This window comes from Podarcis erhardii, assembly GCF_964252035.2.
Source record: "Podarcis erhardii genome assembly, chromosome: 10".
Taxonomy (NCBI): Eukaryota; Metazoa; Chordata; class Lepidosauria; order Squamata; family Lacertidae; genus Podarcis; species Podarcis erhardii.
Genome location: NC_138500.1, coordinates 25,512,122 through 25,537,795, shown reverse-complemented (window position 1 = coordinate 25,537,795; position 25,674 = coordinate 25,512,122). Strand labels below are relative to the sequence as shown.

At 44.4% G+C, this 25,674-nt stretch overlaps 1 protein-coding gene across 2 annotated transcripts in view; it reads left to right on the top strand.

The window, feature by feature from the left end:
- Positions 1–25,674, top strand: part of ALDH1L2 (aldehyde dehydrogenase 1 family member L2) — a 31,487-nt gene that overhangs the window by 2,915 nt on the left and 2,898 nt on the right. The window contains exons 2-22 of one of the 2 annotated variants that reach the window (XM_081879259.1): positions 413–557; positions 2,790–3,024; positions 3,368–3,533; positions 4,631–4,732; positions 7,630–7,719; positions 8,460–8,594; positions 9,050–9,175; positions 10,545–10,636; positions 11,301–11,448; positions 12,258–12,377; positions 14,233–14,360; positions 16,607–16,757; positions 18,571–18,641; positions 18,764–18,869; positions 20,392–20,479; positions 20,618–20,708; positions 22,557–22,656; positions 23,069–23,167; positions 23,946–24,111; positions 24,742–24,847; positions 25,191–25,390. In XM_081879259.1, coding sequence (XP_081735385.1) covers positions 413–557; positions 2,790–3,024; positions 3,368–3,533; positions 4,631–4,732; positions 7,630–7,719; positions 8,460–8,594; positions 9,050–9,175; positions 10,545–10,636; positions 11,301–11,448; positions 12,258–12,377; positions 14,233–14,360; positions 16,607–16,757; positions 18,571–18,641; positions 18,764–18,869; positions 20,392–20,479; positions 20,618–20,708; positions 22,557–22,656; positions 23,069–23,167; positions 23,946–24,111; positions 24,742–24,847; positions 25,191–25,390 — 2,665 coding nt within the window. The remainder of the gene's footprint in view (positions 1–412; positions 558–2,789; positions 3,025–3,367; positions 3,534–4,630; positions 4,733–7,629; positions 7,720–8,459; positions 8,595–9,049; positions 9,176–10,544; positions 10,637–11,300; positions 11,449–12,257; positions 12,378–14,232; positions 14,361–16,606; positions 16,758–18,570; positions 18,642–18,763; positions 18,870–20,391; positions 20,480–20,617; positions 20,709–22,556; positions 22,657–23,068; positions 23,168–23,945; positions 24,112–24,741; positions 24,848–25,190; positions 25,391–25,674) is intronic. The other variant, XM_081879260.1, reaches the window with a different exon arrangement.

Sequence of the window (25,674 nt, the reverse complement as noted above, 5' to 3'; positions counted from 1 at the left end):
GTTCTGCTCAATTCACTATGTCAGAGTTGCAGTGTGCCCACTGAGTTGCAGTGTGCCCACCCCACAACCCTGCTTGGTGCCCAGGGCAGCAGCACCGGTCGCGGTGCCCTAAATCTGCCTCTATGGTCTGACTCTGTAGAAGGCAGCTTCCTATGTTCCCCCAGAGCTGCTAGATAGGATGTGGAATGGTCATGTGCAAACGTATCCATCAAGTTCAGAGGGTTAAAATTATGCAAAAAGAATTCTGTGAGCTGATGGACTTACCCCTGCACAAGGTGACCAAGCACACATGATGTGCACATTTCCTCCTATGATGAATTGCTATCCTTGTCCGCCGGACAACTTAACTGAGTAAGAAGCAATACAAGATTTACAGAAGAACAAGCTAACTCTTCAGGTCTTTTGTTGACAGGCTTATTACCAAAATAAACTAAAGCTAGCTTTGATAGGCCAGAGCCTTTTTGGGCAAGAGGTCTACAAGCACTTGCAAAAGGAAGGCCACAAAGTTGTGGGAGTGTTCACAGTCCCAGACAAAAATGGAAAGGCCGACCCTTTGGGTAAGTACTCCACCTTTTTTCTGTGACTATCATTTTTTAAAACAGTAACAATGCAGTGACCCATGCTCATTTTGCTTTCTGTGTGCTGAGATGTGCTGCTGCTGGGTTTGTTGTGAAGCAGCCATCCAATTTCTTCACCAAACGCACAGCTGTTTTGCCCTGTGCTGAGCTGAACAAATTCAATCACAGGCTTCAACATTAGACGCCAAATTATAGCACCAAATTATAGCCCTTCCTGCGCCACTCCAGTATTGTCGTAAGATCTGAAGCATCCGTAGGAAGACATAACAACAACAACAATAATATATTTATAATCTGCCCATCTGGCTGGGTTTTCCCAGCCACTCTGAGTGGCTCTCAACAGAATATTAAAAGCACAATAAAACATCAAATATTAAGAACTTCCCTTAATAGGGCTACCTTCAGATGTCTTCAAAAAGTCAGATAGTTATTTATTTCCTTGACATCTGATGGGAGGGCATTCCACAGTGTAGGTGCCACTACTGAGAAGGCCCTCTCAGGGGCAGAGGAAGCAGGGTGCATTTGGGCGGGTCACCCCAGGTGTCACCACTGAGGGGGGTGACAAAATGCCGGGTGGCACTCACCACGGGGCCTGCAGCGCACCTGAGCCATGCATCTCTCCTGGGAGAGATGTAGTGGCTTTGGCACATGCAGGCTCCACGCTGCCCAAATGGTCTGCCCACTGCCTCCCCCCAGCCGTAGGGCAGCTGAGTAGTAGGAGGCAGGCAGACTACTCAGAGGTCCTGCGGAGCGTCCTGCCCCGGCTGGCCCCACCCCAGGCGCCCGATCGGCTTGCTTTGCCACTGGGCCCTCTGCCTGGTTCCCTGTAACCTCACTTTTCTCAGGGAACCACCAGAAGGCCCTCAGAGCCCGACCTCAGTGTCTGGACTGAACAATGGGGGTGGAGATGCTCCTTCAGGTATACTGGGCCAAGGCCATTTAGGGCTTTAAAGGTCAGCACCAACACTTTGAATTGTGCTCGGAAACGTACTGGGAGTCAATGTAGGTCTTTCAAGACTGGTGTTATATGGTCTCGGCGGCCAGTCACCAGTCTAGCTGCCGCATTCTGGATTAGTTGCAGTTTCCGGGTCACCTTCAAAGGTAGCCCCATGTAGAGCGCATTGCAGTATCCCAAGCAGGAGATAACTAGAGCATGCACCACATTTCACAGGCAGGTAGGGTCTCAGCCTGCGTACCAGATGGAGCTGGTAGACAGCTGCCCTGGACACAGAATTGACCTGTGCCTCCATGGACAGCTGTGAGTCCAAAATGACTCCCAGGCTGCACACCTGCTCCTTCAGGGGCACAGTTGCCCCATTCAGGACCAGGGAGTCCTCCACATCTGCCTGCCCCCTGTCCCCAAAAATAGTGCTTCTATCTTGTCAGGATTCAACCTCAACCTGCTAGCCGCCATCCATCCTCCAACAGCCTACAATGTCTTGTCTTCTCTCACAAGGATTGCTCAAGTAAAGAGAAAACACATCACTGAAAGTGGATGCAAATTTGCACAATATGTACACATGCTAATTTATACTTATAAATACACATTTATATGATTAAATAAAAAATACTGTCCATCTCACCATCTTGAGATGGTGCCTACCCAGCTTGCTGTCCAAGTGCTAACTCTGGATAGGCAACTTCAAGAACGTCTGTTTAAATAGAGAACTGTTGTCCATAAAAGAGGACACATAGGCACCCTATACATGGTCTAGATCAGGAGTGAGGAACCTTTTCAGCCCAGTGGCCTGGATCCTTAATTTTCCCCACTTTGATAAGTGGGTGGGGCTTTCCACCTATCGATCACCTGACGGCACCATGATGTCAGGTGACCCATTTTTCTTTTCCATCATGTCTTCACTTCAAGCTGCGCTGCAAAGAAAGTTCCTAGCCCATCCCTGTGGGGCTGAAGTCACTGGTAGTCAGTGGATAAAATTCCCAATTAGAAACTTTAGGGTGTAGCCAATCCCAGCGGGACTTGAAGTCACTGCTGGTCAGGGATGGGTCAGGTGGCTTGGGGAAAACTGCTCTGTGGGCCAAATTAGAAGCCCTTCCAGGAGGTTCTCCATACCTGGTCTACACCTGGCTGGCTCCAACTGCTAAAGCAGGGTGAGAAGGGGGCTTGCTTTGTCCTTACATATTTTACCTATCTATGTCAGTTTTTCAGTCACCAAGAATATTTGCAAGTGGTCTTTTCCCCTTATTTGCCAGCATCAGCTGCAGAAAAGGATGGAACCCCTGTGTTTAAGTTCCCAAGGTGGAGAGTTAAGGGCAAGCCAATCGAGGAAGTTATCGAAGCCTACAAATCAGTTGGAGCAGAGCTGAACGTCCTTCCGTACTGCACACAGTTCATTCCCATGGATGTTATTGACAGTCCGAAGCATGGTTCCATTATTTACCATCCATCAATCCTTCCCCGTCATAGAGGTGCTTCTGCAATCAATTGGTGAGTAGGCTTGATAAAAGCCTAGCTGAGCATCCATTTGCATGGGAGGTGGCAAGGGTGGGAGGCTGAAGGATGAAGAGGGAGCAGGCACGGAGTAGCTATCTACCCACTATAGTACAGGGAAGGGCAACTGGTGGCCTTCCAGATGTATTTCGACTCCAGTGCCCATCAGTTTCAGCCAGACTGGCTTAAGATCATGTAAGACGGGAGGGTTTTTTTAAAAGACTCTTCCAAAGTTTGCAAGGCAATCTATGCACCTGTCTCATAGCTGCAAATAATGAAATGATATTGCTTTATCAAGACATTTGATCTCATTCATACCTCACTTTTTGCTTACATTCAGGACTTTAATCCAAGGGGATAAGAAGGCTGGCTTCACCATTTTCTGGGCCGATGATGGTCTGGACACAGGGCCAATTCTCCTACAGAGGGAATGTGATGTTGCCCCAAATGATACTGTTGATGACCTGTACAATCGCTTTCTTTTCCCAGAAGGAATAAAAGCTATGGTAAGACAATCTGAGCTAAAAAGCCATGTCGCTGGGCACTTCAAAAATCAGAGTTTTGGTCTGGAGAAGAATATGGCACAAACTGTCAGACAGATATTTGGTAATAATACTACCTGCTGTTTAGTTAGCAGTTTTCTAACAGCTCAAACATTTTCACATATATTATTATTTGTTGCATTTATATCCCACCTTTTTCTCCAAGGAGCTCAAGGTGGTGTACATGGTTCTTCCCCTCCTCATTCAATCCCCATAACAACCCTGTGAGGTAGATTAGGCTGAGAGGCAGTGACTGGCCTGAGGTCACCCGGTAAGTGTCAATGTCAATGTTTATTATTACGGCAAACAGCCAGCATACTAAAACCAGAATTTCTGCATGATTCATTACATAAACAATAAAAACAATCAGTGTGGGGATTTGAACCCTCGTCTCATAGGTCCTCTTCTGACACTCTAACCACTACACATTACCGCAATAATCTAGTGAAGTAGGCCAACATTATTGCATTTCTGTTATGGTCATGGGGCTGAGGCCTATCCAGGAAGTTACTGAATATTTAACTGAATATAATAAAATGAAGGTTAATTTAGGGTTGAATTTAGAACTTCATAGGGCACTTCCAGACCTATTTACCGGGAATTCATCCTGGTTTGGTTTCGTTTTTGCATGGAAATTAGGCAGTGTTGGCCGCTTAATGAGCTTTCATTCCAATTTATTTGTGCGGACGTTAGATGCTGTGTCAAAGAAAGTGCTATTGCACACTTTCCATTCACTTTCTTCATAAAAAAAAAAAATCCTCAGGAAGCAGGTTTTTATGGAAGACTTCCTAATCAACTATAACTACACAACCTGAATTTGCTGATATGTAATTAAATCCTGTCTGAGAACAGTGTGGAAGTGCCTATAGTTCAGATGTACTGAGGCAATACATGGCAACAAATACTACCAATAAAATGCTATTGATATGCTGATCCCTCGATAGGATTTTCAAGCAACTATCACACATGCTTGAATTGGTCCTTTAAATAGCTATAAAAATGATTTAACAACATTGTGATTCCTAGAGCAATCAAAACTGTGTTGTTGTTGTTTTGTTTAGGTAGAAGCTGTACAGTTAATTGCTGATGGTAAAGCTCCTCATATAACTCAGCCGGAAGAAGGGGCAACGTATGAAGGCATTCAGAAGAAAGAAAATGCAGAGGTATTGTTGGCAACAGTGTGCTTATGGCCCAAGGTGTGGCTGTGGTTTCTGGTATAATGGCTGTATTTGGGCATGATCCTAAACCATGGTTTAGCTTTGCATAACATGAATGGGATTCTACAATCTCCCTCTCCTCTTAAAGCAAGGAGTTGGGAGCTTTTGCTTTAGTTTGTCAGCTTTGTCCAAACTGGGAATCATGAACTATGATTAGTTTCAAAACAAGATAACTTGAAACTGTGGTTTGTAAAGCTGGTTCATTTAAACTGAACATAGTTAGTGTAAAATAAAGTTCCTCATTCAGACAACATGACAAACTGTGATTAACTAAAAGCAAAAGGTAAAGCCTCCAAACTACTCCTCCTCAGACACGCAGGAGAAGGGGATAGCAGGGATTGCACAAGCCCTGGTGGAGGTCAGGCCTATACACTTCACACTAAACCATGGTTTGGCATTACATTCAAATGCAGCCAATGACAAAAGACAAAAGTGTCATTTGTAAGTTTGCCACTAATGTTCATCCCTGTAGAATGTATTTATTTACTGAATGTATTAATTTACGAAATGAATTGGAACACCGCACGTACTGGTGAGCTCAAATCAATGTGCAATTTAAACTAAAACACCATGTTATGTAAGAAATCTATAAACTATTACTTGAAAAACTAGAAGAATGTTCTGGATCTTCCTCTGTGCTGGTTTCCTCCAACAAGGGCCAAATTTGACACTTTCTACATACGTTTCATAAACACTCAGAATGTTCCTCTTTCCATAACTAATTTATTCATTGAAAGAACTATTAAACAGTAGTAACCAACATCTGTAGGTAGACTACAACTCCCATCACCCCTGACCATTGGCCATGCAAGCTAGGGCTGATGGGAGTTGGAGTCCAACAACATTATAACTGGACTATAACTTTATTCTATCCACACGTTTATTGCTGTGCTGACTGTGACTTCATCCCAAATCCCCCAGATTAATGTCAACAAGGAACTTTACTGCTGTTCGAATTCAGTCCCAATTGCTTTTAACAGGAAATGTCCATTAATCCATGATTTATCTGTTTTGATCCAGATTTGATTTTTAATTGTAGTAGGCCTATGTTATGACAGTCATAAGACAGCTAACCTCCTCACCCTCTTTCTTGAATGAATTCCAAGAAAGTGCAACATGCCTCCCCTCCACAGAAGACATTTATAATTAGAAACATCCTGACCTGCCTGGCATCTCCAGTGAGAGATCAATTTATATGCAACAGCTGTTCTTCCCTTTAACTCAGCCTATTAAAAAAAATAAAAAAAAATCACCAGTTTTTCCTTTTCTATGGAATATCTGTTCTGGAAAAAAAAGGTTTCTGTGTCATTATTAATGCAAGGATCATAACACACTGCTTGCAAGGATATAAGCGGTTACAGATGAACTATTAAAGACCACCACACACACAAAAATAAATTCATGTCAGTTCCTTAGTACAGGTTAACATGTGGCCCTCCAGATGTTGTTGATCTACAACTTGTATCAGCCCCAGGAACCATGACCAGCAGTCAAGGACAGCAGAAGTTACAGTTCAGCAACATCTGGAGTGCCACAGATCAGCCACCTCTGGTTTCCTTTACTTATTTATGCCAAGTAAGCCTCTTTTTTTTTTTTTTTTTTTTGGATGGACTAGGTAACAGAAGAAAAAGACAAGCAAATCTTAACTTGTACAGAAGTAGACCTCTTGACTAACAGTGTAATCCTACAGGATTTTAGGCTAAGGTTCATTCCTTACCATATTGCAATGCTTTCTACATAAGGACATTGCCAGTATCCTGAGACAGAAGATGCTCTCTTTACCTTTATTTTCTTTTTTACAACTGTTGCAATCTGTCTCACAAAATAGCACTCTTAGTAACATCTGAAAAGTATTTTGCCTCATTGCACAAGGATTAAATGAATGTGGGCATTATAAATTACAATCATTTTGGAAGAATGCTGTTGAGGAAATAAGTTTGATCCCCAAGCAAAGTGTTACTTGTACCCCAACTTTAGTATTGTTATCAATATTTAAAAATGAAAATGTCAGTCTGAGATACAGTACAAAGAATTGATTCCTCTTCTGTTATTAGCAGTTCGACAACTTGTTGCCCCAAACTGGAAATCCTTTGAACATTTGGCAAATGTCACAATGGAAACAAAAAGTTTGGACCATAGCACTTTCAGGGGGGAAAACAACTGACCAAGGAAGTTAAAGCTTTAGCTGGAAAAGGAGAGAAGGACAATTTTATAGAAACGTTGTATCCTTTCATCATGTACTCGACAGGACACCACTAGACTCACATTTGAAACTTTGGAAAAACATTTCCCCATAGGGTTCTGTGATCAGGGGATGGGGGTGAGTGGGGAGAGAAAATGTTTAATAAAGGGGGTTTTGTTCTTACGTTCTTTTTGAAAAACAAAAACAAAAAACACTTTTATATATAAAAAAACAAGTGAAAGCTTTCAATCTGCTTGTGGACATACTGGAGGAAGAAAGGTAGGGGCTTTTGTCCCAGTAAGCCATAGATTATCATGAAGTCCTAACACAGCCCTTGACCAATTAACCAATATTTGGAATGGCTTAGATATAGGTTGGTAGCCTTGTTGGTCTGCCGTAGTCAAAACAAAATAAAAAAATTCCTTCCAGTAGCACCTTAGAAACCAACTAAGTTTGTTATTGGTATGAGCTTTTGTGTGTATCTGAAGATACATTTCGTGTGTATCTGAAGAAGTGTGCATGCACACGAAAGCTCATACCAATAACAAACTTAGCTGGTCACTAAGGTGCTACTGGAAGGAATTTTTTTATTTGGAATGGCTTAACAGTATAATATGGTATGTAAGTAGGATCAAGTAACTTGTGCATTTTGGTTTCCTAGATTTCTTGGGATCAACCAGCTGCAGCTTTGCACAACTGGATCCGAGGGCATGATAAAGTACCTGGAGCTTGGGCAATGATTGATGACAAGGTAAACAATGTACATTACAACAAGCATATTCTGTTGCCTTTTGATAACCAAATGAGTATAGATCAAGATCTTATCAAGAATGAGGATCAGTACATGACTGCTGAAAGAATAATGATTTAGGACTCAGCTAGACTGGTATATAAAAGCTATTTATATGCGTTGTATGTGCAACAGAACATTGTGGCAACGTGGAGTCCCGTTTTCTGTTTTCCCTGTTTAAATTTACAATGCTTTCAACTGAAACACTTCTTTGATGTGTCTCGATCCAGCCTTGGTAACATAGCCAGTAGGTGCTTCTAATGTAAAATATATTAATGACAAAGAAATGATACTCTTTTGCTTTTATCTCTTGAATCATACTTTTGCCAAGGACTTTCATTTAGATCAGGGAAGGGAACCTGTGGCCCTCCAGATGTTGTTGGAACACACCTCTCAACACTGAGGGCCATTGTCCATTATTGCTGAAGCTGCTGGAGTTGCAATCCAACAACATCTGGAGGACCACAAGTTCCTCATCCATGATTTAGATGCACTTATAATTGGCACCGAAATATTCCTCTTGCACGATATAGTTTACAACAGGAGTTTCCCCATAAAGTACCACTGAAAGGCAAGACCAAATAGATTGGTTCTATCCAACTTGGCCAGTTGTGTAAAATCCAGGCATTGCTGCCCACTGTTTGCTGATTTTTTTCCTTTTTGTAAAAAATAATAATCTTTTTTATATGTATTAAATACAGATGGTTACTTTCTATGGGTCATCATTACTTCATGGTTCACCACCTCTGGGTGAAGAACTGGCAATAAAAGGTGCTGCAAAACCTGGTCTTGTAACGCAGAATGGGCTGGTTCTGTTTGGCAGTGATGGAAAGATGGTAAGCATTTCAGAAGCAGTCTTGGGGTTTGGACATAAGAATGAACTGCAATTCTAAGTGATCATAGAATCATAGAGTTTGAACCAAAATTATAAGTGGTGGATAACATCAAGGAAAAACCCCAATGATTACAATGTGAATATTATGCCATTCAAAACAAGGACTGACTTTGTGATGGCACTGTGATTCTAGGATTCTGAAGATGCACAGTTTTACCCTGCCCTGTGACACCTGAGATATGTGTCGCCCTATTTCTGTGGCTTTGATTTGTTTTAACTATTCTTAGTATTGGATCTTTAAATGGAACCTGCTGGTTGAGGGTGGGTTTAAAAAAAAAGCGTATTGCTGCCTTGTTAATAATTATAAAAGCTTAGAATGGGGGCTTTGTTTATTACAGTTTTTTGTGTGTTTTTTACACCGCTAGCTTCTTTTTATATTTGTTTCTTTTTCTGTAGTTGCTGGTAAGAAATCTACAGTTTGAAGATGGGAGAATGATACCAGCATCTAAATACTTCTCCGCTGATAAGCTGTCTGCCATAGAACTTACTGAAGAAGAGAAAGAGATGGCAGAAAATATCAAGGTAAACCATTTCTGTGTTTTGAGAGAGAAAATCGATGAATGTGTGCAGGGGGCTTTTAAACCTGGAGGCACACACTGTGCTTTTTAGCCTTTCTACAAAGCCTAGAACATTTTAGTGCGCGGTGGCACTGTGGGTTAAACCACAGAGCCTAGGACTTGCCGATCAGAAGGTTGGCTGTTTGAATCCCCGCAACGGGGTGAGTTCCTGTTGTCCGGTTCCCGCTTCTGCCAACCTAGCAGTTCAAAAGCATGTCAAAGTGCAAGTAGATAAATAGGTACCGCTCTGGCGGGAAGGTAAACGGAATTTCCGTGCACTGCTCTGGTTCACCAGAAGCAGCTTAGTCATGCTGGCCACATGACCCGGAAGCTGTCTGCGAACAAACGCTGGCTCCCTTGGCCAATAAAGAGAGATGAGCGCCGCAATCCCAGAGTCGGTCACGACTGGACCTAATGGTCAGGGGTCCCTTTACCTTTACCTAAGTAATAAATAAGGTTCCACACACTTACCTGGGAATAAGTCTCTTTGAACTCAGTGAACAATAATCATAGAATTGTAGAGTCACAGGTGGCACAAAACTCCATAAATCACTGGCCCCTTCCTCTGGATCAGCCTTGATCAGCCCTGCCCCTGCCCCTGCCCCTGCCCCTGCCCCTGCCCCTGCCCCTGCCCCTGCCCCTGCCCCTGCCACACATTCCTCAAAGCCCTGCCAGCCCCTGACAGGTTCCATATTTAGGCAATTCCATGCAGAACCACAAGTGGTGTGGGAACTTCAAGAACTAGAGAGAGGTGGCCATGAGGATGCATATCATTCATTCATCAAATGTATATCTAGGCCTTCCTCTCAGAAGGATCGTAGGGCAGCTGACAACATGAGATCCAATGAAACTATATGCAATAGCCAATAATAATAAGCAGGTAATAATAATAATAATAATTTCTTACTTATACCCTGCCCATCTGGTCGGTCCTCCTCAGCCACTCTGGACGGCTTCCAACAGAATATTAAAAACACGATAAAACATCAAACATTAAAAACTTCCCTAAACAGAGCTGCCCAGATGTTTTCCAAAAGTAAGATAGTTGTTTATTTCCTTGACATCTGATAGGAAGGCATTCCACAGGGTGGGCACCACTACCGAGAAGGCCCTCTGCCTGGTTCCCTGTAACTTCGCAGGGAGGGAACCGCCAGAAGGTCCTCAGAGCTGGACCTCAGGGCTTTGGCTTAACATTGCAGGCTAGTTGGGAAGTCCATAGTGGGACCCAGTTCAATGATGTTAGTTTCTACAATGCATGATATGTAGACCAACTTGCTTCATTGGTAGATGGATTTGTTTGTATCATTGTCTCACACATTTTCCATATCTTGCAGTTCATTTGGAAGGGAATTTTGAGCAATGTGGCTGTAATTGAGGATTCCACGGACTTCTTTAAATCTGGAGCTTCTTCTATGGATGTTGTTAGGTAAGCCAACTTCCTGTAAGGTCTCAACTCAGAGATGCTGGAAGCAGAGCCTAACCTTCTAAAGCTAGCCTGTTGCTTCCCTCAGGTATCAGCAGTGTTGAAGGTAAGATGCAGCTGCCAGTTTAGTCAGCTTTTGTGCATGGAATTGTGGCAGAAAGGGCACTGTTTTGTTTTTCACCTAAGGCAACAAAATGTCCTGGGCTGGCTCTGGTCAGATTGCAAGCAGACAGACGTTTTGGCTTGATCTTTGCTGCATTGTAGAACCACCAGTCCCAGCTTGAAGGCCAGGAAGGGATCAAGTGATCTTGGGAGCCAATAGGGTTCCATCTAGCCTTATATTACTACTACCTCTAGCCTAACTCCTCACTTTGAGCAATTTGTCACTCAGTGTAAGCTAAGTTGCTTGAACATAGCCTGAATCCACTCTTGCACCTCTGCTGAGGTGCACCTCCAGGCCGCAAGCTCTGATGTCTCCCATTTAAAACAGCGTGGCTCCAAAATGCCATTTGAAAGATGAAGATTCAAATGACTCATGATGTAGTCAGTGAAGAAGGGGTGGGAGGAGAGAAATGAAGGCAGCCACATGCGATCGTCCCATTCAGTTTTCTATTGATTTCACTGTTTTTGGTCAACTTTCACTTGTTTGATTTCTTTGTCTCCCAAGGATGATTGAAGAGATTAAGCAAATATGTGGTGAACTTGAGCTACAGAATGAAGATGTCTATATGGCGCCCAAGTTTGGAGATTTCATTCAAATGGTTGTCAGAAAGCACAGGGGAGAAGACAAGGAGGAAGAATTAGTAGTTGATTATGTTAGTAGCTTAATTTTTTCCCCCATTTTATTTCATTACGCTAGTAAATTGACAAGGTGTGTAGTAAGGGAGAAATTTTACATTGCAAGGACCCTCTGTAGAACATAGTGCATCCCTGGGCATACATTGGCCCAGTTTGCATGTAACACTAAGCCAAGCAAATGTAGAAATATGTAGGTTCTCAGAGAGGAAATTGCACCCACTCTGCTCTTTGTTGAGTCCGACTGCTGCTCCTGTGAGCTGAGCCATAGTTTGACATAGTGTGCTGTGCTTTTGGACTATAATTCCCATCAGTCCCAATTGGAAGGCACCAGGATAGTAATATTGATTCTAGTACATTCATACCTTGGAAGTCGAATGGAGTCCATTTGGAAACCAAGGCATGGCTTCCAATTGGCTGCAGGAAGCTCCTGCAGCCAATTGGAAGCTGCAGAAGCCACATCAGATGTTCGGATTCCAAAGAACGTTCGCAAACTGGAACAATCGCTTCCAGGTTTGCAGCATTTGGGAGCCAAAACATTTGACGCGCAAGGCGTTCAGGATGCAAGGTACAACTGTAGCTGTTAGAATCAAATCACCTGACATAGAGATAACTTTTCTGAAGGTAAACTGAAGATTAAATCCCACACACTAATCAATGGGATCTCAAAATTACATTTGGATCGTAACATGGGCTACAAATGAATTGTAACCGTTCAAAATATATGTTTGTTCTGCTTAATGTTTTCTGCAGGAAGTTCATTGGTCATAGTTCACACATGCTAGTTCAGAGGACAAACTGAAGTTTGTGGTTTTTGTTTTGCCGTTAGGTTTCAAAAGATGTCAACCGTATGACTGTGAAGATGCCATATCAGTGTTTTATTAATGGGCAGTTTGTGAATGCTGAAGATGGGGGAACATACGACTCTATAAATCCAACCGATGGATCTGTGAGTTAACCCTTAGTGTCCACATTGTCTTTCTCTGAGTTCTTTGTATCTGGGTTATGCAGACCTCTTTAAAAATGTAGTAAATACTACACAAGGAATCCCTTCTGTTGTGCTAGAGCAACCTGTTCTGAGAAAATGAGTTGAAAAGGTAATAACACACTGCCACTGGTCACAATGTCTACAAGTTGTAGCTCTTCTTATGGCCAGCTGGGATGGAAAAGTTCTAAATTAGGAGGTGCCAAAAATTATTCATCTCTCAGCTGCACTGATGGAGTGATTCTCCACCCCTTCTCTTCCCTGTTGTAGTGTATGTTGGGATACTGCCGGGGAGACGGGGGCATCAGGCAGGCCCCCAGCTGGCTCCGTATGATCACCGGTCTCCCATGGAACAGCATCAGTCAGTCAGCGACACAAGCCTCAGATACGTTTAGAGACCCGTGCACGCTCTGTCAGCAGAGTGTGTAAATCACCTCGCAGCAGAAGAGGCAGACAGAGAGAAGTGCAAGCAAAAATGTACAGCATTTTATTCAGCATAGCTCAGGAACAAAGGAAAACATGTCTGCTTGCCTTCGTGTCTAGCAAAACAGCAGTATAGCAAAAGCAACATACAACGGAAGTTCCCAGCAAGCGCTGGAAGTTAACAGGCATGTGACACACAACAGCGTGTTCCCTTTTAAGGTGGAACGGAACTATATCCTAACAGTGTAGTATGTTAGAGTGCAAGGGAAACTCCCATCTCCTTGCCAGTGGGGCTTCACAAGTGGGGCTTCCCCAAGGAAGGAGATTCCCCCACCTTCTGAGGGAGTCCATTTCATTGTTGAACAGCTCTTACCATCAGAAAATTCTTCCTGATGTTTAGTCGGAATCTCCTTTCTTATATCTTAAAGCCATTGGTCTGAGTCCCACTCTCAAGAGCAGAAGGATCACGGGGCCTGATCCCTGCAGCGCTGGATTTAGGGCAGTGTGGGCAGTTCCCCTGCACAGGGCGCTGAGCCGAGGGGGCACAAGGTTGAGAAGATCCATTTGTTGCGCCAAATTTTGTCCTCGCACATGGTGCCATATTACAAATGATTACCTGTGGCAGTTCTAGGCTGGCACAGTGATTGGGTCCAACACCAGCTTGAGATGACTGTTGAGACTGACTTGGGGTCCAGCGGATCCTGGGATGACTCAGCCTTGCCTGCACCCCACCCTTGGAACATCCCTTTTACAGGGTTTTCCACTAGGCTACCCCAGCAGCAATACTGCCAGGTGGAAGGAGGAGCTTTATGCCAACAGAATGATGCTTGTATGTTGTTGTTGTTGTTGTTGAGTCGTTTAGTCATGTCCGACTCTTCGTGACCCCATGGACCAGGGCACGCCAGGCACTTCTGTCTTCCACTGCCTCCCGCAGTTTGGTCAAACTCATGCTGGTAGCTTCGAGAACACTATCCAACCATCTCGTCCTCTGTCGTCCCTTCTCCTTGTGCTCTCCATCTTTCCCAACATCAGGGTCTTTTCCAGAGAGTCTTCTCTTCTTATGAGGTGGCCAAAATATTGGAGCCTCAGCTTCACAATCTGTCCTTCCAGTGAGCACTCAGGGCTGATTTCCTTCAGAATGGAGAGGTTTGATCATCTTGCAGTCCATGGGACTCTCAAGAGTGTATAGCTTGTATAGCAGTGCCCAATGGGAAGCCAGCACAGCCAGGGCAGCCAAGTGGAGGGATGCCTCCACTCAGTCCAAACACCTGTCACCAGCACAGCCCACCAAATGGGAGGCCTGGGATTGCTCTGCCTGCTGGCATCTTTGCGTTGGAGGAAGGAAGCTCAGCAGCAAGGTTAATTTTGACCAAGCCTCTCTCTATATTTATGGCAGGTGATTGCCAAAGTGTCGCTGGCTACAGCGGCCGATGTTGACAAAGCAGTTGCGGCAGCGAAGAATGCCTTTGAGCATGGTGAATGGGGAAAGATGAATGCAAGAGACAGAGGGAGAATATTGTACAGGTATGGCATGTCTAAGAAACCAGTTGCAGCTCTGTATGTTCCATGTCTCATAGGTCTCCTTTGTTGCCTGTGTAAAATCATGCTATGCCCTATTTGAATAAAGCAGTAATCATACACACACACACACACACACACACACACACATCCACAATGAATAATCCTACGTTAGAAGGTCAGATTCTGTGGATATTCTGCAAAGAATTCCTCACATATATGGTTCTGGAGTTGGTAAAGGAGCAGAGTTCTGATTATGAGCACCTGCCCTAAGGGTAAAGGGACCCCTGACCGTTAGGTCCAGTCATGGACGACTCTGGGGTTGCGGCGCTCATCTTGCTTTATTGGCCGAGGGAGCCGGCGTACAGCCTCCGGGTCATGTGGCCAGCATGACTAAGCCGCTTCTGGCGAACCAGAGCGGCACACGGAAACGCCGTTTACCTTCCCGCTGGAGCAGTACCTATTTATCTACTTGCTTTGATGTGCTTTTGAACTGCTAGGTTGGCAGGAGCAGGGACCGAGCAACGGGAGCTCACCCTGTCGCAGGGATTCGAATCACCGACCTTCTGATCAGCAAGTCCTAGGCTCTGTGGTTTAACCCACAGCGCCACCCATGTCCCGACAGCACCTGCCCTAGGAGCACATAATTATTCATTGAATTGTTATTGCATCGAAATCGGTGTCAGGGACTGGCGGGACATTGATGAGTGTCCACTGGGGGAAGGGGGGCTGCAGTCTGACTTGGGAGAGGGGGGCAGTGATTTGTGGGGAACTGTATTAGCCAGGTGGCAAGAGTCAGAGGCAGGGGAATCTTCAGAGCTGGAGGGTGGAGCACAGGATGGGTCAGAAGAAGAAGAGGAAGAGGCAGGTCAGGCAAGTGAAGAGCCAAGTGCTTTCCCCACCCTCTCCTGCACCACTGTTTCCCAGAACCAGGAAGGGATTGAAGAGGGAAGAGCGAAAACAGCTTCCACACAGATGTAGTCTCTGGCTACATGCGTGCAACCCTTTGGGAGGAAGTACATAAACTGGTGGAGTGGGTCCCTGTTGCTGCAGCTGCTCCATAGAGCGCAGACCTGAGAATAGCTGCCTAGATGCTAGACTGGGGTGTGTGGGTATTCAGAGCCATAAAAATGATTGTGTCAGCTTTGACAATAGATGACTATCTGCCGTGTGCATTCCTTCAGCTGGGAAACACCCTTGACAATCGACTTTCTGTGCTGCATTTTTCCTGCAGATCCCTCTTTTCTTTTATATGCATGCAGTTTGCCACCATTTTCACACCCACACCCACTGGCAAGTTACCAGTGCAAATAAGCACATATGCTCCTATGTGCATTGATCAAATCACCCTCAAAAGGGAATCTTGAAATGATTGTTTCATTTACATCAAGATTCCATTTTTGTGGATGTTTTAATCAGTGTGTATTTGCAGAACAGCACATTGTAAGGAAAACATACGTGAACTAAAAACTGCACCAAGTTTGTCTATGTGCACTAATCTGAATGGCACACAGAAATCAAAAAGGGAAGAAATGTAGATTTCTGACACATCTGTCTGCTTCATAGAAAGACCTGGTAATTCAGAACTTCAAGACCCAGAGAAGAATCTGGATGGGGGGGGGGGGATTTCTGTCTTTCCTCCAAGGTGCTGAAGCTGACATACATATATTTCTCTCATTTTATCCTCACAACAACCCTGCAATGTAGGTTAGGCTGAGAAATACAGTCATACCTTGGGTTAAATGTGCTTCAGGTTGAGTGTTTTCAGCGCGTTACTTCCAGGTTTCTCCGCTCGTGCATGCGCAGACGCTCAAAATGACATCAGACGCATGCGTGGAAGAGGCGAATCGCAACCCGCGTACATGCAGACGCAGGTTGCGTTCGCTTCATATGCGAACGGGGCTCCGGAACAGATCCCATTCGCATCCAGAGGTACCACTGTAGTGCCTGACTCAAAGTCAGCCAGCGAGCTTCATGGTCCTAATCTGACACAGTTTTACCTGGCTCTTTCCTGCCCCTCTGATTTCCTGTATGTGTGCATAGAGATGCAGAATGCTTTCCCATCACATCTTCAGTGCTTTTGCAGCATAAAAGTCACGATTCTCAAATCACACACTTTGGTCATTTCACTAAAACCATTGGTTCTACTCATTATTAATGAATCTGCAGCATAAATTCTGCTATTTGGATATAGGGCATTACGGACACACCATTTTATGTTTTACATTGTATGCCATTATTTCATTTTAAAGACTTGCAGATTTGATGGAAGAACACCAAGAGGAATTGGCAACCATTGAAGCTATTGATTCAGGAGCTGTTTACACACTGGCTTTGAAGACCCACATCGGAATGTCAGTGCAAACATTCCGATACTTTGCTGGATGGTGTGACAAAATACAGGCAAGCTAACATTTGAGTTGGCCTTGATCCTTGGGAAAACAACAAGGGGATTCATGCTCTTGCACACTTTGGTCCTTTTCAGAGAAATAGCATGGGATTCCATCGATACATTTTTCCTATACATTTGATTTATGAGGAGGGGAAAAATTGGGGTGGTGGTACAGGCGCTTATTAAGCCTGCTAGACCGCGAGGCCGTTTTAAGCAAGCTGTACACTGCTTTTTGTTACATGATGTCATATGTCCGGCGCAGAGATCTGTTATCGCCATTCTCAGCCCTAAGATTGGAGATAGATGTACCTCCAGTGTTAGCACTGTGGTTGTTAGTACTAAGATCAGACATACAGTAAGTCTCTGCCTGCTCTCTGGCAGTAAATTGTTCACCATCCCTGCTATAGAAGGTGGCAGCAATCCATGGCCAGGAATGAACTGAAGAAAAAAAAAGAGGCTCCTTGCAACACAGATTATCAGCTAAGGTTACGTAGGGCTACAGAGTCCCACCTAAACAGCATTAATGTGACTGTTCACCCTGGAATTCCCTCTTTAGGCCAGAGGGACATCACCGTATATTCCTCCAGACTGTCAGTATTTTGCAGGAAGGACTGAAGTGTGTAGATTTAGGCTAGAGGATGGATGGCAGCTAACAGATTGAGGTTGAATCCTGACAAGACAGAAGTACTGTTCTTGGGGGACAGGAGGCAGGCAGGTGTGGAGGACTCCCTGGTCCTGAATGGGACAACTGTGCCCCTGAAGGAGCAGGTGCGCAGCCTGGGAGTCATTTTGGACTCACAACTGTCCATGGAGGCGCAGGTCAATTCTGTATCCAGGGCAGCTGTCTACCAACTCCACCTGGTACGCAGGCTGAGACCCTACCTGCCCGCGGACGGTCTCGCCAGAGTGGTGCATGCTCTAGTTATCTCCCACTTGGACTACTGCAATGCGCTCTACGTGGGGCTACCTTTGAAGGTGACTCGGAAACTACAACTAATCCAGAACACGGCAGCTAGACTGGTGACTGGGAGCGGCCACTGAGACCACATAACACCGGTCGTGAAAGACCTAAATTGGCTCCCATACATTTCTGAGCACAATTCAAAGTGTTGGTGCCGACCTTTAAAGGCCTCGGTCCAGTATACCTGAAGGAGTGTCTCCACCCCCATCGTTCTGCCCGGACACTGAGGTCCAGTGCCGAGGGACTTCTGGCGGTTCCTTCGCTGCGAGAAGCCAAGTTACAGGGAACCAGGCAGAGGGCCTTCTTGGTAGTGGCACCCACCCTGTGGAACGGCCTCCCACCAGTTCTCAAAGAGAAAAACAACTACCAGACTTTTAGAAGACATCTGAAAGCAGCCCTGTTTAGGGAAGCTTTTAATGTTTGACGGACTATTGTATTTTACTATTTTGTTGGAAGCCACCCAGAGTGGCTGGGGAAACCCAGCCGGATGGGCAGGGTATGAATAAATTGTTGTTGTTGTTGTTGTTAGTTGGTACAACAGTGGACTGAAGTGTTTTGTTGCTCCAGAGCAACAAACCCACTTTAAAATAATTGGACTTTTAGCAGCTAGGAAAGTGACAGGGAAAAGCACTGTATGGTGGAGGAGAAATGAACGATTAAGAGGAAACAAACCAGAGGAAAAGCTCAATAATGACTGCATATAATGTAACCTCCAAGTAAGCTTTGTGCAAGCAAATCAATAAACAGGCCATCTGGAGGAGCCTGCTAACAGCAAACGTGTTGTTCAAACAAATGTGATGATATGATGGATGCATCTTTTACCATCTTAATTAAAAAATAATGATGATTGCTTTCTCATTTAGGGGTCTACCATTCCAATTAACCATGCACGGCCAAACCATAACTTAACTTTCACCAAGAAGGAACCGTTAGGGTAAGACAAACTCTTCTTCTTTTGCTAATGGAATTAGATAAGATTCAGTGTTTTACTAATAGCAAATTTCTTTGAAACACCAGTATTATTTCTGTATTTTTTCCCCTGCTTCCAATTTAAAGTGTCTGTGGAATTGTCATTCCCTGGAACTACCCACTGATGATGCTCGCGTGGAAGAGTGCAGTGTGTTTGGCTGCTGGCAACACTTTAGTTCTGAAACCAGCACAGGTAAACATCAAGCAGGTTGATGATGTCTTGATATATGGCATTCCTCCGGTCCACAGTAGGGGTAGGGAACCTCATGTCCAGGGGCTTCCGGGTCTCTCTGTTGAGATTCTGGGATATTCTGCAGGCCGCACCTGCTTCCCAGCCACACCTCTCTCCCCAAACCACACCCCGTATCAGCCCTCCTTTCCACCTACCTTGCACTTTTGCCTAGCTGGAGTTTACGCCAACAAGGCTTGAAGGGAGTCAAGAAAGGGATGTGCAAGTCAGGGATGTGTATCCAGAAACAAGCCTGCTGCACTAAAGCAAATTCATGTTCATTGCCCCGCCCACTTTTGCCTCTGACCCCACCCACCACGACATATGGCTTCAGGCTAAAGAAGGTTCCCCCCACCTGCCCCAGACAGTTTTTACCGATGTCATTGTGGTGATCACACAGGGTCCCCGGATGTTTCACCGTCTATTGATCCCTGTGCCACCACTTTATTTCTCGCTGCCACCACCCAGGCCCTACCTGGTACAATGCTGAGTCCAGTCAGGGTTAAATTGGAACATAAACTTCTGTTTATTTATTGCAGTTTAACAAGCGTGTGGTTTCATCAACGGTATTGGTCAATTACAATCATGGGGTGCCTATCCAGACCTATAACCGCTATCCAGACCTATTCCGCTACCTGCTCTCACTCACTAAACACCTCTCAGATATTTACTTGTCTTCCCAGCCCCTAACTGTTCCTGACTTAGCTTATTTCGCTACACTAACTCAACCTACCCATAAACTCTATCCCAATTCACTCCCATTCCAACCAACCACCCAACTCCTAATGAACTCCTCATTTTGCCCCTCCCAGAGCTGGTTTTATAGTCCCTCTGACTCCACCCCCTGGGTCCTGATTGGGTAACCTGTTTAACTATTTCACCTCCAGCACTCTCATATGTTAACGTCACAGTCATCCACTGATTGACCTTGATAGAAAGTGCACAGATAAAGGAAGAATGTGGCATTGTTGAAGAGGGTTAACAATGGAAATCACATTTCACACTCTGAGGGGGGAAATCCTACCAGGGCCATCTCAAAACATTTTGCCGCCTGAATCAAGGCAGTGCACTCTCCTTTTCCCTGCACAAAAGCTGACCAGACAGGCAACTGAATCTTACTTTAAAACTGGTGTTGATGATGGGGCAGTGTATTCCACAGCACAGTCACACACAATTCTATTCTCCAACATCAAAAATACAAAGGCCGGTGTTATAACTCAACTAAATAAAAACAAGAACAATAAAGAGAGAAAGGGGCGAGGGAATAATACAATTCCTTTTTTTAAAAAAAACCTAAACCATGCTACAGGATTTTGTAAACATTGCAATTTTCCTTATACCATACGACACATAGATCATCTGTGTTGGTTTTATGTTATCACAATATTATAACTGGCTTAAACTGTCTTCTGTTAGAACCTTCTTTGCCTGTATGTCTGCATACCAGGCAGGCAGTCTGGTAAAATCATGGTGTGTTTTTACGTAGGTAACTCCACTGACTGCCTTAAAGTTTGCAGAGCTCTCTGTGAAAGCAGGATTTCCCAAAGGCGTTATCAATATTATACCTGGTTCAGGTAAAGCAGTGATGCAATGGTTTCTCTTTTCTGTTCAAAGAGGATGGAGGGAATGGGGTGCAGCACAAATAAAACACTGAAATAAACAAAGTCCGCAATGACACTAAAGCTCAACATTTAATTATACTTATGTCACAGGTTCAACAGGGCAACGCTTGTCTGATCACCCAGACATTCGTAAACTTGGGTTCACTGGCTCAACACCAACTGGGAAACAAATCATGAAGAGGTAAGGTATTCATTGGCCACCCCCACCCCATTTTTGCATGCTGTACGTTTGTAGAGCATGGCCTTCACATGGAGATGTTTTCGTGCAGCCATGAGCTGCATGGCTTTTGCTATGTGTCTCCCTACACTGACAATGTAAAGTACAGGCGTACCTTGGTTCTCAAACATAATCCATTCCAGAAGACTGTTCGAGTTCCAAGACATTAGAAAACTGAGGCACAAAGGGCTCTTTGCAAATTCAAATGAGAAAATTGAAAAACACACAGCAGAAGCCAGTCGACTTCCAAGGCACGTTTGAGTTTAGGTTCCGAAATGTTCATCAACAGAGACGTTCGAGAACCAAGGTACCACTGTAGGGGTGGAAGAACCTGTAGCTCTCAAGATCCCGCTAGACTACAACTCCCATCACCTCTGACCATTGGCCACATTGGCAACAGGCTGATAGGAATTGGAGTCCAACAACACCTGGCATGCCCCAGTTTCCCTGCTTCTGGTGTAAAGAGGAATCTGTATGTAGAGATTGATTTGGATGCTACTTTTCCTTTCATGACTAGAAAAGAGGTACTCCACCTTCCTTTTCCCCCCACAAAAATCTGCTGCTGCAAGTTGGGTGACCTTTGGAAATAGCATGGGCTATGGTGCTGGGCAAGGGCTGCAGGTAGAGCAAGGAGTTGGTGGCGATATTGTTCTCTCCATTATGTGAATGGAGGAGGAATTTCGGACCCGAGCCATAGTAATGTTCAATCTGCAAAAAGAACTTGGTTTCTTTTGGTACCAGTTGTGGCTTCCCACCAAGAATTCTGGGAGCTGTGGTCTGTCAAGGGTGGTGGTGGTGTTAGCAGGGGTGGATTTAGGGCTGTGCAAGTGATGCGCATGCACTGGGCACTGTATCAAAGCACTGTTTTGGGGAAGGAGGTGTGAGGCCCTGACACTGTCCTAGAATCCTCCCTCCTCAAAGCCAGATTTGGGGAGGAGGTGAGAGGGCTCTAGGACCCTGCCAGAGCACTTGTAAAGGTAAAGGTAAAGGACCCCTGGACAGTTAAGTCCAATCAAAAGCGACTATGGGGTTGTAGCGCTCATCTCGCTTTCAGGCCAAGAGAGCCGGCGTTTGTCCACAAACAGCTTTCTGGGTCATGTGGCCAGCATGACTAAAGCACTTCTGGTGCAACGGAACACTGTGACGGAAACCAGAGCGCACGGAAACACCATTTACCTCCCCGCTGCAGCGGTCCCTATTTATCTACTTGCACTGGCATGCTTTTGAACTGCTAGGCTGGCAGGAGCTGGGACAGAACAATGGGAGCTCACTCAGTCGCAGGGATTCAAACTGCCGGCCTTCCGACTGGAAACCCAAGAGGCTCAGTGGTTTAGACCACAGCAACACCCGCGTCCCTTGTACCTCCTTCCCAAAGCCAGGCATCTCCTTACTTGCCTTTGGAAAGGGGGGGGGTGCATGCCAAATTCTGGCCTCGAACAGGGATCTATAGTACCCAAGTCCACCACTGTTGTTAATATAATAATAATAATAATAATAATAATAATAATAATAATAATAATAAAACTTTTATTTATATCCCGCCCTCCCCGGCCAAAGTCGGGCTCGGGGCGGCTAACATCAGATATATAACATTAGTATAAAATCAAACAATAATTAAATTACCTCCTAAAAATAGGTCAAAATCTAATTAAAGTCTAATTAGATAGCTTTCCGCAGGGTTAGGGTTGGGTTAAGAGGCCCCTATTCCCTTCACAGGATATGCTTACTTATATAAGTTTATATAACTTCCCTTCACTGGCTATCAGGAGGAATGAGATTGAATTCTGAATGTTTTCATCATCATTTTTACAGCTGCGCTGTCAGCAATCTGAAGAAGGTTTCTTTGGAACTGGGCGGAAAATCCCCACTGATCATATTCAATGACTGTGAACTTGACAAAGCTGTGAGAATGGTAAGCCAGCTTCAAAAAGGCTCTGGTGAACTTGCTCCATAGTGTATTGTAAATTGTGCTGCTGCTCTAGAGAACTGTGGTTATGACACTGCTCTGAAATTATAATTATTTATTAAATTTGCTTACCGCCCTATACCCATAGATCTCAGGGTGGTTCACAACATAAAATCACAATATAAAGAACACAAAACCCATCATAAAATAAAAACATAGACAACCCAACCCCTTCCCCTTTACCTGGTAAGATAAAGAACATTTTAAATTAATAATTAGTAGAAAATAAAAATGCTCAAATTCACTGTATGTTCTATATGTTCACAGGCTTCATATAGAAAATGAAAATGGAAGGAAAAAATAGCTTAAGATAACAAAAAAAGCATGTTCACGGCGTGTTCTTTTTCTTCCAATGCAGGGCATGGGAGCCGTTTTCTTCAACAAAGGAGAGAACTGCATTGCAGCCGGCAGACTTTTTGTGGAAGAATCAGTCCACGACGAATTTGTTAGGAGAGTGGTAAGAAATTTAAATCGTGAGATTAAACATGATTTTTGCCTTAGGAGCCTTTCCACTACACACCAGACGTAGCCAATATGGTGCCTTCCAGAGGTTGTTGGACTCCCAGACTACCTGGCCCAATGATCAGGGATGATGGGAGTTGTAGTCCACAACATCTGAAGGGCACCTGGTCAGGGAAGGCTGAAATGGGGCTAAGCCCGGTGTGGCTAACCTATGGCCTTCTAAATGTTGTTGGACTTCAACTCCCAGGCAGCACAGCCAACAGTCAGGGATGCTGGAAACTGTAGTCCAGCAACATCTGGAGGACCACTGGTTAAAAACCTAATAGTTTCACAGTGTTTTTGCTTTGTTTGAAACCCCAGGAAGTTTTGCCAAGCGACTCGTCTGTCTGCCTGGTGCCAGTGCAAGGGGAGAACGGGTATGTCAAATTCTATGGGCATGAGTGTATTAGTATAAATTGCTGGCCCCAGCATGGCACAAATCATATTGTGGGGCCCATGCAGTATATAAGTTTGCCGGGGGAGGGGGCAGAACACACAGCTCTCCCATCTAAAGGGCTACTTATTGATTGGCACGAGAGCAAAGAATATGAGCTTCTGTTCCATTTTGTGAGAGTCCTCCAGCCAGCAGGACAAAGGACAATTTCCCTTTCTTCTCCAGATAACTTTAACACCTCATTACAAACTACTTCTTCGGATGGGATGCCAACATTATTGCCCAAAAGGGTTTTAGTAGTTGCCAGATACTTTTTCCTCTCCTTTGGTGGAATCCGTAGGTGGAAGAAGCCAAAAAGATGAAAATTGGTGACCCACTTGACAGATCTACAGACCATGGTCCACAAAACCATAAAGGACATTTGGATAAGCTTCTGAAATATTGTGAAACTGGCGTGAAAGAAGGGGCTACTCTGGTATATGGAGGAAGACAAGTAGGTAGACCAGGTAAACTATGAGCTAAGCAGAATCCATAAATCGGATTAGTTGATGAACAAAAGCAGTGGGGTGTGTGTGTGTGTGTGTGTGTGATACATATATATTCTCCTACGGGCCACAGATTCCTCACCACAGTTCTTACCTAATGAGGCAACATGGGCTACAAATTTCTAAGTCCTGTAAGATTTCTGTTCATGCCTATTGTTGGATTCTTGGCTTCCATTTGGGGAATTTGTCTCAGGTAGAGCCTTGTGGATCAGACCAAAGGCCCATCTTGTCCACCATCTTGTTCTCACCATGGCCAACCATATACCACTGGGAAGCCATGAGTGCAACAGCACTCTCCCCTCATATGAATTTTAGTGGATTAAACTGAGCACACCCTTTTTAAATTCCTCAGAAGATTTCTAAATCAGTTTATCTGATTAACCAATCTAATGCTGCAGCCTTGGATAAGATATTAAAGAATTAACACTTTTAATGCCACCATATGGAGTGTGCTACAGAAGACACATACAGCATATATCAAGACAGAAAATGCCTGTAAAATGAAAAGCATTAAAAAAATAATTCTCAAGACAGAAAGTGTCTGGAATCATTTCAGTTTTGCACATGCCACGCCATCTTCTCTTTGATCAGGCTTCTTCATGGAACCTACAATATTCACGGATGTTGAAGACCATATGTTCATTGCACAAGAAGAGTCTTTTGGTCCTATAATGGTCATTTCCAAGTTCCAAGATGGGTAGGTCCTGCTATAGATTAATGTTGTTGTTCTTTATTCTCCATGCAACAGTTAATCATGTGAGTGCAGTGCCCAAACAGGGCTTATAAAGCCAGGCATCTGAGACTGGAGTCGTGGTTTTTACCTTCATTCCTACTTGTTTGGAATGCCTCCATATCAATAACTTAATTTAGCGGAGGATGCTTTCTAGTCAAGCTTTCTAAACACATAATAAAGAAGCAGCAGAACGAAATATCACGTGGGGAAATCTGTTGATGAAAGGCAGCTTAAACTGATTTGGATTAATTTCTCTGCTACATTCCATGTTGCTGCACTGATGGCAGATTATTCTCTCATATTGCAGGGATGTTGATGGGGTGTTGGAACGAGCCAACCGGACCGAATATGGCTTGGCTTCAGGGGTCTTCACCAAAGACATAAGCAAAGCTCTCTACGTCAGCGATAGGCTGGAAGCTGGAACAGTTTTCATCAACACTTATAACAAAACTGATGTGGCCGCCCCATTTGGAGGATTCAAGCAGTCTGGCTTTGGAAAAGATTTAGGTAAGTTGCATTTTACTTAAAATCCACACAGAAATCTAAAGCTCAGTGCAGTGGTGGGCAAGCTGTGCACCTGTGGACAGTGCTAGACTACAACTCCCATAATCCCTGCTGGCTAGGGCTGATGGGACTTGGAAGTCCAACATCAGCAGGTCACCATGTCCCTAACTTGGGTCAGAGGTTTGAAACCTATGTTTACTTTTTAAAGTTTCTTAGTTATTTAATACTATGATCTCATTATGTTATTGCTAGCTGCTTTTCAGCAACAGATCACACCCACTTCATGC